Here is a 12,163-nt window from a genome sequence, read left to right on the forward strand (position 1 = left end):
ACATGCCACACATGCATTCATAACCAGATTCACTTCAGAATTGGAGATTGGCCGCATGCATCTCTCCGATGCAGAGACCGGGATGACCTCATTTTCAAAAAAAAAAATCAGACTTGGAGATCATCGGCTGCAACTAAACACCCATGGTCCAGCCTTCTATACCGCACGTGGCTGCCCTAGCGAGACCCAAAGCTCCACTGGTTGGTACTAGTGCGAAACCGTACTTTAGCACCGGTTCATAAGACCCTTTAGTGCCGATTCTGCAACCGGCACTAAAGTCTGGGGACTAAAGCCCCCCTCCCCCCCCTTAGTACCGGTTTAACACGAACCGCCACTAAAGGAGCATCACGTGGCACGAGGCGCGTCGTGGTCTGGAGGACCTTTTTTTGATTTTCAAAAAAAGCAAAAACAGCCCATTGACTCGGCCGGCACGGCCTGCATACAACTAGAAACCCAACCTCTAGTTGGGCCAGGATGCAGGCCCGTACGGCCCAGTAGGCCCCACAGGGCAGAAGACTTGCAATAGGCCCACAAAGGCCTGCTTAGAGGGGAGCTCGACACGGTAGCCGCGGCAGGGCTTATAAACCGGTGCGAGCTCCTCTCAACTAGCGAGGTGAGACTAAACATTATGCATTGCGGGTGGCAGCGCACCTCTTTAGTACCGGTTGGTGGCACGAACCCGTAAAGGGAGGGGGGGGGGGTCTTTAATACCGGTTGGAGCCACCAACCCGTACTAAAGGCCACCACCTCTTTAGTACCGGTTCGTGGCACGAATCGGTACTAAAGGTTCGTCACGAACCGATACTAATGAGCGCCGCCGGCGTAGCCGTTGGAACCAGCACTAATGTGACCATTAGTGCCGGTTCAATTACAAACCGGGACTAATGAGCTTCACATTAGGCCCTTTTTCTACTAGTGTGGCTATGCCTAAAATCCACGTGGACACGGGAGTGAGGTACGAGCTGGGAGGATTTGCAGCTGCTGTCTGTCGGGACGATCATGGTAACTATCCGGTAACTACCTCAAAGCTACTTTGGCTACATTCTGCTTTTACAAAACACCTTCAATTATATTCAATAATGTGTGCTAAAAGCTATGAAACACACCTTTAATCAATACATCATTGTTTGAAAATTTGATGCCTCGCTAAAGTGGTGCATCGGGTAATATTTGCTTCAGCTCCGCCCTTGGGCCTTTGCCCAGGAAAATAACGTTAAACTAAGCTAATTATTAGGTGTCCTCATTGACAGCTAAACCTTCATCTAAGCGCCGGCTGTTTACTTTGATGGAATCAAAGTCGCACGAAAAAAATCAGTTTGCTCTCGAGAGCCTTGTGGGCTATTTGGTCAGGCATCCTCCAAAGCCCACATGCCACACATGCATTCATAACCAGATTCATTTCAGACTTGGAGATCATCGGCTGCAACAAAACACCCACGACCCAGCCTTCTATACCGCATGTGGCTGCCCCAGCGAGACCCAAAGCTCCACCGGTTGGCTATGCTAAATTCCACGTGGACGCAGGAGTGAGGTACAGTGTGGAGGATCTGCAGCTGCTGTCTCTCGGGACGATCATGGTAACTATCTGGGAAGCTCTGCTCTTGTCACCTATGGAATTTGTGACCCTACAGTACTAGAGGACATTGTGCTGGCAGAAGGACTTCAATTTGCATAACTTCATCGTCTCTTCGGATTGCAAGCAAGTTGTCTCTAACATTTCTAAAGGGGCCAGAGGCCCTTTTGGCATTATCATTAGCGAAATCTACCTCAAAGCTACTATGTTTAATTGTAATTATTGTTTCGAGGGTCGTGCTGTTAATTAACTATGAAGCACATAGCCTAGCCAGATTTGCTCTTTCTCAGAGTTTGATCACCCTCATGACCCTACTTGTATCCCACAACATGTGGACTTTGGTGATGAATAATTTTTTTTCACCCCTAAAAAAAGTGTGCTAGAAAAAGCTAATTATTACGGGCCACGCTATGCGTCAGCCGAGGGATCGATCCACCGCCTCAATTATTGCAACGAGGATAGTGTTGCAGAATATTTTGCAACAAAGCTTATGTTGCAGAAATCTTTTGCGACATAGTTGATGTTGCAGATATTGTTTCTTCACTATTTTTGCAACATTGTATTGTTGCAACACAGAAAATGTTGCAGAAAATAATTGTTGTTTTTTGGTCTTCATTTTTTTTTGCAATATGGGTGTTGTTGTGAACTGGAATTAGCTTATTTGCCGTCTGTCAATTATTTGCCGTCTGCTGGCTGACAGCAAAGAAGGTCTTTGCCGTCCGCTTACAGAAAACGGACGACAAAGAACTGGCTGATGGCAAAAAAGGTCTTTGCCATCAGCCAATTATTTGCCGTCTGCGGGCGGACGACAAAGAATCTTTGCCGTCAGCTGGCGGACGGCAAAGAGAGAGGTGGGCCCCACTAACGAGCTGCTTAGAAAAAACCTAGCAGCCTCCCTCTTTGCCGTCTAAGAGCAGACAACAAAGAGTAAAAAAGCGGAGGACAAAGGAGGGCGGACGGCAAAGAGAGAGGTGAGTCCCACTAACGAGCTGCTTAGAAAAAACCTAACAACCTCCCTCTTTGCCGTCTTCTAGCAGACAACAAAGAGCAAAAAAGTGGACGACAAAGGAGGGCGGACGGCAAAGAATTGACCTAACTAACGGCCGAGCCCCACCCCGCCCTCTGTGTGTGTGTGTGTGTGTGTGTTTCTGTCCTCTCCTCCCCGATGACCACCGCCACCCGCCGCCGCCCCCGCCGCCCGCCACCGCCCCCTTGCCCCGCCACCCGCCCACCCACCGCCCCTCACCCCGTCGCCCCGACCACCGGCCGCCCCCTTGCCCCACCACCCGCCGCCGCCCCGTCGCCCCGACCAGCCGCCACCGCCCCGCCGCCCGAACGGCCCACCGCTGTGGCGCCCCGCCGCCCCCACCACCTGCCCAGCGCCCCGGCGCCACCGCCCCGGAGCCCTGCGGCCCCCGTCGCCACCGCCACCCTGCCGCTGCGAAGCCCCGGCCAACGCCATCTCCGGTGAGTTTTTTTCTTCTATTTTTTTGTTTTTTTGCTGTTTAATTGTTAGATTAGGCTAGATATGTGTTAGTTTTAGATTTAGTGCTAGATTATATTAGATTAGACTAGTGCATGGGTTTTAGTTAATTAGTCATATAATTAAAAGAAGTAGAAAAAAGATGAAAAAGAAGAAGAAAAAGAAAAGAAGAATATGTAGAAGGGGGAAGAAGAAGAAGAGGAGGAGGAGGAGGAGAAGAAGAAGAACAACAACAACAAGAAGAGGAAAAAGGAAAATAAGGAAGGAATAAAGGAAGAAGAAGAGAAGGAAAGAAGAAGAAGAAGAAGAAAGGAAAGAAGAAGAAGGAGAGAAGGAAACACCCCGACACCCCGACCCCGACACCCCGACCCCGACACGACACCCCGACCCCGAAACAGCACCCCAACCCCGACCCCCTGACCCCCTGACCCCGACACCCCGACACAACACCCCGACCCCGAAAACAGCACTCCGACCCCGACACGGCACCCCGACCCCCTGACCCCGACACCCCGGCCCCGAAACAACACCCTGACCCCGACATGGCACCCCGACCCTCTGACCCCCTGACCCCGACACCCCGACCCCGACACGACACGACACCCACGACACCCCGACCCCCGACACCTCCCGAAAAGGTGCTCTTTGGCCTTCCAGAGGCCGACGGGGTCATATATTTGTGAATTATGAGTTAGGTCGTATATGTTTTGATTTTGTTATGCAAAACATCATATATATATATATATATATTTGTGTTGATCAGGTGTATTTAAATGTGTAGTTGTTTCATCGCTGCGAGGGTGTGGTGTTTGACGACCTCCCTGTGCGTTCGACGAGCTCCGCCCCTGCGTTCGTTGGTGAGCACAAATGACATCTCCTCCTTCCCCTTCATTTGCTCTGTTTCGGTCTTCATGTCGATGAAACTTGCTAGCTATAGGTGTCAATCATCAGTATGCGTAACCACTATGTGTCTCCCGTTCAAAAGGGTTACATATTATAAATATGCATGCATTTGCATATTTATAATCGTGATTCTTTTGAATTGTCCAACGTTATCCATGGACAGCCCGAGTATGTGTAGATTGGGTTCGTTTTCCCATATGCTCTGCTCCGGATTCGATGCAGAATTTCGTCAGTGCCTCCCTGTTGTTCTCCGGGTACACATCCTCTCTGCTTATTGCCGAGACGTGTATCAGGAGAACAGCGGGGAGGTGCTGCCGAAATTTTGCATCGGATCCGGAGCAGAGTATGGGAAAATGAACCCAATCTACACATACTCGGGTGGGATTAGGACCTATCTTTGCCTATTAGCGTGTAGGTTGCATGGACGTAATAAAACTGACAAACTTCATTAACTGATGGATATGGTTTGCTTAATTATGTATATATTTCTTGTATGTCCAGTAGGAAGTCAATATGAGTGATCGTGCGTGGATGTACACCGGTTACACTGGACAGAAAGTTTGGACCGAGGAATGGTTAACAAAAACCAAAGGGTTTGTTAGAGCCACATTTGCAAATGGCCAGAAATTTAGCTGTGCCCCTGTGTCCGGTGCGACAACTATAATAAGAGGGACGAGTTTGAAATGAGTAAAGACCTGCAGAAAATTGGTTTTACGCCTGGTTACATGGTCTGGACATTTCATGGTGAGTTTGCCCAACGTGCCAGAGCCGAGGTGGTTCGTCGTCGCACCGACGAGCATGGTACCGGGATGGAAGACATGGTGCAAGACTTTAACGATGCTCGGGACTCGGACGAGGAGATGGAGGAATCTGCAAAGGCCTTCATTGAAATGTTGGAGTCCTCAAAACATCCTCTCCACGAGCACACTGAGCTTTGTCAGCTGGATGCCATCTCATAAATAATGGCTTTGAAGGCTCAATTCAACTTGGGCAGAGAATGCTACGACGCGATGATGACAGTATTCGGACGATTTCCGCCCAAAGGCCATGTGCTACCTGCAAACCTGTACCAGTCAGACAAAATCCTCCGTACTCTTAAAATGCCCTATGAGAAGATACATACCTGTGAGAAAGGACGTGTCTTATTTAGGCTTCAGTATGAGGACTTGAACTATTGTCCCATTTACAATTCTTTCAGGTATGTTGTGGTAGACAACTGTATGGGTGAGAAGACGCATACCAAAATAGGAGTGGCAAACAGGGCCAGCTATGCCGTCCGCCAGCAGAAGGCAAACATTCAAACCTCTTTGCCGTCAGCCGGCGGACGACATAGCTGGCCACGTGGCAGCTTCTCAGTGCTGGCCGAGCTGAGCTCTTTGCCGTCTGTCAGCAGACGGGAAAGAGCGCCGTTAACCCCCTAACGGCTCTCACCCCACCCCACTGTCGTCCATGATCATTGTCGTCTGCTGGCCTCGGACAGCGGACGGCACAATCCTTTGTCGTCCGTTTCTAAGAAGCAGACGGCAAAGAAGGCCTTTGCTGGCACTCGTTTAGACAGACAGTTTGCCGTCCGCTAGCTGACGGCAAAAAATTTTGCCGTCCGGCATGTATGCCTTTGCCGTCTGTCATGGCGGACGGCAAAGAAGTTTATTCCAGTAGTGAGAGGAGGCGGTGGATCACTCGCGTGTGATCCGCCGGCTGAAGTCAAGTGTTTCCCAATGAGTAGGCTTCGTGGTAGTTGGGATTAAGCGGCAACTCGACTATGAGTCCGGGCAGGTGCCCCGGGTCGCCGGGGGTACCAGCTCCGCCATTCACAAGGAAGAACCCAACAATTACACAGTTCAATCTTATCCAGTAAAACAAAGAAGGAAACCAAACAGACAGCGAGAAAGTTTGATCAGTAGGTGAGCGCGGTGCTGTTGGCGCCGAGCAGCAGCTGCTGCGCCTTGAACTGCCTCCACTCGTCTTGCACGGCGTTGAGCCTGTCGATCTTGTCCTGCAGGCCGTGGATGCAGGCTGCGTGGAAGGTGCATATCTCATGGAAGTTGAACTTCTTCCACGCCTCGCACGCGCTATGGAAGTAGGTGGTGTCCACGAGCTGCACGGTCGCCCCGTGCCTCGCGGCCAGCTCGTGCTTCATCTCTCTGAACACCACCTGGTCGTTCTCCCCGGGCCACCGCGTCCTCGCCTCGTACCAGTCCCTGAAGAAGGCGAGGGATGCCGCGGTCGGCCTCGCGTACACGAACCCGTCGTTGGCGGCCTTGTCGAGGTCGTACGGGTTGGTGCCGAAATGGTTGTCGCAGCCGAGGGTGATGTCGGCGCCGACCGGGATGCGCAGCAGCGGGTTTCGGAACCACGAGATGTCCAGGTCAGTGAAGAGGAAGGAGTGGCCCAGCGCGAGCACCCGCGCCTGGAACCTGTTGCGCGCCCACATCATGTCCACGTAGTCCTTGTCATAGAACATGAGCTCCGAGCCATTGGGGGCGGCCCCGTTCGCGCCGGAGAGCAGGTGGCAGAGCGGGTGCATGCGCCGGCACCGCTCGAGCCCCTTGGGGTCGGTGGCCACCACCACCAGGTGCTTGAGCAGGGGCTCTGTCCTCACGCCGGTGCGGAGGCTGTCCAGCAACATCTGGAGGAGCGAGCCGGGTAGCGCATGCGCCTCGTTGGCGAAGGCCAGGATGACGGTCTTGTCCTCCATGGACGCGCTCCGGAGCAGCTTCGCGAGCCCGTCGTCATTGCTTGCGACCGCGGCCTAAACGCGCGAACGCGATCGATGGTTTCAGTTCAGACAGTCACAAGACAAGAATCGAAACAAAACAGAACTGATGTAAAGTGGTGATCTAAACGCTCTTATATTTTTTTACGAAGAGAATATGTACGAACCGTGCTGAGCTTCCTGATGCCGACATCTGCGATGGTGTAGGGGCATGGAGCAGACGGTAGCAGCAGCGCGACAAAGGCTGCCATGGCCGCTGCCCCCAGAACGAAGCACAGCAAATTCGTCACCGAGGTCATGGCCAGTGAAGTGATCCTAGGGAAGTCCGAAACCTCCGAGAGTGCAGTCCAGAGTGCACTACTGTGTACGGACGCGAGGCCCTGTGCCTGTTATAAACCTCGTTGATGCCGAGATTCCTGTCAGAAATCAAGGAAAAAAAGAAAACGAAATGGAGACGTTGCGGCAATTAAAGCCACGGTTGACTCAGATTTCATCTGAGAAGTAAAATATACGGGATGAGATCGGATATTTGATTCTGAGTCCGGCTTCCTGAAATCATCACCGTCCACTAGCATGTGGATCTGTGCTGGTTGATGTATTTCTGCAGGTATAGCAGATGAATTGATGCAGGCAAATAAAGCCAGCTCGTGGGCGCATTAAATGAGATGACAGCTGGTCAGGTGAGGCGGAACCGCCCAGTAATTTACCTCAGCCGCCTCCTCGCCGACCTGCACTTATTATATCTCGCACATCGTTGGACAATCTTGTACTACAAGTGCAGCCGTTTGCAAGCAAGAACAATTGACATTTGCTGCAAAAGAACACCCGCGGTGACGACTCTTCGAATTTCAGTCATGGATTTCTGTCCCTTGTACACTGTTACGTAGAGTAAGAGACCACATCAGCATCACTAATTACTCTCTCCATTTACTTATACAAGGTCACAGTGGAAGTAACATAGATGATAACATCACACATCTCTAGACAAAACAGATGATGTGGCAAGTAATTAATGAGAAAAGAGAGACATGCGGTAACATAGCTAGTTATAGGATCGCATACTGTCGCCTCGGGTTTACAGGATCGCATGTGGATCGGCGATATCCACGGCCATCTCAGTCCGGCTACTGCTATCGAGTACTTTGACCTATGGCGCCGCTTGCAGACCATCGTCCTTTCTCAAGAGCCCGATATCATCTCTTGGCGCTGGACGGAGAGCGGTGCCTACTCCGCCTCCTCTTGCTACAACGCCTTGTTCACCGGCTCTACGTCCTCCGAGCATTGGTGTCTCATCTAGGAATCTGCGGCCCCACTCTCTGTCAAGTTCTTCCTCTACCTCGCCTCTGCTAACCGATGTTGGACGGCAGATCGGCTCGCAAGACGCGGTCTTCCTCATGAGCCTGCTTGCGTCCTATGCTCCCAGCATGACGAGACCCTCCACCACCTCTTGGTTGGGTGTGTTTTCTCCCGCGTCATCTGGCACGGCATCCTCTCCTGGTGTTGCTCTGCGATCCCCGTGACGGATGGCACCATCGACTTCCTGAGCTGGCTCAGCACTGCTATCAACTTTGTTGTAATGGAGAATCGGCGTGGGCTTTCCACTATTGCCTCCCTTACGGCCTGGTCCATCAGGCGTCACCGCAATGCGGCCATCTTCGACAAAATTCCACCCTCCTCCGCCTCCCTCCTGATGTCGATCAAGGACGACGCCCGCTCCTGGGCCCTTGCAGGAGTCAAAGGACTCAACAACATTATCCCTGTAATGTAGCCTAGGTTATCTGGGCTGAGCAACCCATCTCATGCTCTCTTTGTATCATGTGCACGCCTTATAGTGTACGTGACCATGATGCCACTCTGTATGTTCTAACCCCTTCTATCAATGCAATGATACGCTAACAGTAGCGTATTCGAGAAAAAACATAGCTAGTTACTGTAACATCGCACATACCAAGACAAGATGAGTCTACAAGCTAATAAATGAAGTATTGCATGACACCACATATATGTTACTCCCCACCATAGAGGTAGAAACATAGAGTAGTAATATATGCATGTTACTAGTTTAAGTTATTACCCTTGTGACTAGTCTATAAGGCTGGACATAGCGGGGGTAACTTAGGTAGTAACTTAACACACCCCAAGACAATTTTACTTATGTGGCAAGTATTTAATGAGGAGAGAGGTGTTTGGAGTAACATAATACGTTACTGTAACATAGCGCTTCCCGAGATAAAATGAGTCTATAAGGCAATAAATGAAACAATCTATGACACTACTACTAAGATACTTTGCACATATGCATGACATTAGTATAAGTTACTCCCCACTATGAGGCTACTCATAGTGAGGGTAACTTAGGTAGTAACTTAACACATCCCAAGACAATTTTGCTTATGTGGCAAGTATTTAATAAGGAAAGAGGTGCTTGTGGTAACATAATATGTTACTATAACATAGCGCTTCCTGAGGCAAAATGAGTCTATGAGCTAATAAATGAAGCAATCTATGACACTACTACTATATTACTTTGCACTATGGAGGTAGTAACTTAGACTAGTGTCATATGCATGACACTAGTATAAGTTACTCCTCACTATGACGAGCCTGGCCAGCCTAAGGCCATCAACAATAATCGAGGTAAAAATAATGATACTTTCTCGTACTAACAACATATTTAATACTTATATGTATGTAGCCATAATGACAGTTGGTTACTTCCTCCACTCAGTTTTCTTGCATGCATGTGACATATTAATGATCCCAATAAATAAAAAGAAAAGCTGACTAGCAAAGCACATATTAAGTTTTACATTGGTACCTAGCAAAGCACACATTGAGTTTGTGGCCACAGACCCATATTACATGTACCAAGGTAGAAACTAATGGCCACTTAAGCCAATGTTGTAAACTAGTCTTTCTCCTTGCTTGACGTGTTAATTAATGTGTATTTTTCTTTCCAACGCACAATAAGACAACTCTTTCACTCCTCGTTGGTTGATTAATGTGGTGCATTAAAATGAAACCTTCTCACCCTCGCATGCATGCATGGGGTATTAATGTTCTCGGTTGTTAGTACGATGCAAACCTCATAAATTTTATCTTAATCTCTACTCCTAATGGAGCAGTTGGTAGCATGGTACTCCGGTTTTATTTTCGTTCGGTTTTTATTCGTCCCATCCCACCACCCCCACCAACTGGTTTTTCTCCTTTTCATTAAAAACTAAATCTTATTGAAGAAGATATATTTTCCATGCTTAATTTGACAGGTTCTGATTCATGCCAATCACGTAAATAAATAGATAATTCAGAATTCAGAACTCTCATCATATATTTGAGATTACCTTCCTAAAATATAGACGTAATATTTTCCTCGATAACCTTTCAAAACAAAATGATATATTTCTCAATAACAAATCATTAAGTCTACACACTATGTCTCGCCTCGCTCTGGTTAATTTTTTCTCACCGTTATATATTTGAACCGGATTTTATCAATAAGATCAATTTTCAGTATAACTTTCATATGGAAAGAAATGGATCACGATAAATCTTTAAGTCGTTTCCTTTCCTACTCATTCCATCGATCGACAGGAAATCCCCCGCCCGCGCCCTCACCGATTTTTATTTCCATGTGACCTAATTCTCCCCACGCCCTGCCCCCTTTCCATCCCTCATGCTACGCCGCCCCCAGTACCCCATGGACATGATGGCCGCCGCAGCCTCCCGATCTCCCTCTCCTCGCATCGCCGCCTGCGACGCAGCTTAACCAGCGTCTCCACTGGCGCCTCGACGGTTGTGGCCTCTGCTCCAGATCCGTCCGCCGTTGATCCCATATCCATCCATCTGCGTGAGTGGAGGGCGGACGGAGGCTGCTGGGGCCTGAGTGGTCCGACCAAGGGTGTTGCGCCCAGCTCCGACATGGTGGATGCACCGGTCTTGACGCCGATGCGCTGTCTCCTCGCCATCTTCGACCACAACCTTGCCTTGTCCGGCCGCTGCTCTGCCATCGCCGTCTTCGAGTCTCCCAGGACCACTGATAGGCTCGCCACCTCCGCTCACTGGACCGCCGTGTCTTCGATGTTCCCCGCATCCCGCCAGCGAGCCTCCTGCTGCCCACACGTACTCATCGATCTCTCTTATCCCGCGACAGAGCTCGCCCCTATCCTCGCCAGCGCCATGACCGTCTTCCACATGGATCCTACCTCCTCTGCCAGCGCTGACGGCGACCGCGGCCCCAAGCGCAGTGGCCACGAGTGCCATGAGGCTAGACAACTGGGACGAGGTCGAAGATTCCCAGCTCGGCCACCTCGACCTCCACCCTTGTTCTCGCACGCTGACGGTTCATCATCATGCATCGAGATGAGGCCGGAAGACCCGGCAGCCTTGGCAGAATAGGAAGAGGAGTCAAATGAGGCTGAGGGGAGCATGACAGAGCGCCCTTGCTGCACGAGATCAAGAACTAGTCTATTCAGAACGAACGAAGAGGCTCATCTCTATCCGCTTCGGTGTGGTGCCGGCAGTCGTTGCAGAGCCAAACACACCTGTCCAGGCTGCGGCATGGTCAGGGCTCCACAGTTTGTAGGGTGGATGGTTGCACGGGGCCATTCTTGCTGCTGGTGCCATGGGGCACCTTACGCGGCTCCTCCCCCGCATCCGGTGGAGCTGTGAACGGCTGTGTCAGCTCGGCTGCGTCGGTGTGTGTGTGTTCTGATGTGTGTGCGGTTGATGCTTTGCTGCTGTGGGCTGATGAACAGTGATCATATGCGTGCGTGTGCTAGAGTCTGCTCATGTGTGCATGTGCTAGCACTACTAGGGAAAACATTATACACAGAACTTTAGCAGTAGCGCGGGTCAAAGAAGCACGCTGGTGCTAAGTAGCAGTAGCGCGCATGTGCAAACCGCGCTGTAGATAAAGTTTTAGCAGCCGCGCGTCTTGTTCTAAACACGTTACTACTAAAATTCCCACGGCTTAGCCGATAGAATACACATAGTAGTAGCGACCTATATCGAACCGCGCTACCGCTACTTTCTTTGTAGCGGCGCGTTTTAATCTAAACTCGCTACTGCTAAAGGATATAAAATTAAATTGAAAGCACATAGAAAGGTAATTGAAAATGAAAGAAATAGAATAAGGTGAAAGGAAAAAAATAAAATGTGAAGAAAACTAAATGAAAAAGGGGGGAAAAGAGAAAGGAGTAGCAGTAGCGTGTATCCCAGAACGCGTTGTAGCTAACGTAGTAGTAGCGCGCTTTCTGGAACGCGCTACTGCTACTTCTGACTTAACCACGGGGTTCGTCCTTCCCCACGGCTACTTCCCCCAAATCCAGCTCTCCACTCTCGCCGCCGCTGTCGCCCGTCGGCCGCCGCGCGCTCTCCGCACACCCTCTACACCGCCCCGACCCCAGATTCAACGCCGCCCCTGCCCCGACCTCAACGCCGCCCCCGACCCTGACGTCGACGCCGCCATCCGCCGCGCGCCCGAGCCCCG

The 12,163-nt window shown here is 50.4% G+C and overlaps 1 protein-coding gene across 1 annotated transcript; it reads right to left on the bottom strand.

Moving 5' to 3' along the window:
- Window positions 1-5,856: 5,856 nt before the first annotated feature.
- LOC125542340 (uncharacterized protein At4g15970-like) lies at window positions 5,857-7,008 on the bottom strand. The gene is made up of 2 exons (XM_048705368.2): window positions 6,843-7,008; window positions 5,857-6,711 (listed from the first exon to the last, which is right to left on the bottom strand). The coding sequence occupies exons 1-2, from the start codon at window positions 6,972-6,974 to the stop codon at window positions 5,857-5,859; spliced, it is 987 nt and encodes a 328-aa protein (XP_048561325.2). The 5' UTR covers window positions 6,975-7,008.
- Between the last annotated feature and the right edge of the window lie 5,155 nt (window positions 7,009-12,163).

Source organism: Triticum urartu, chromosome 1A, assembly GCF_056163025.1.
Source record: "Triticum urartu cultivar PI428250 chromosome 1A, HENAU_Tu73, whole genome shotgun sequence".
Taxonomy (NCBI): domain Eukaryota; kingdom Viridiplantae; phylum Streptophyta; class Magnoliopsida; order Poales; family Poaceae; genus Triticum; species Triticum urartu.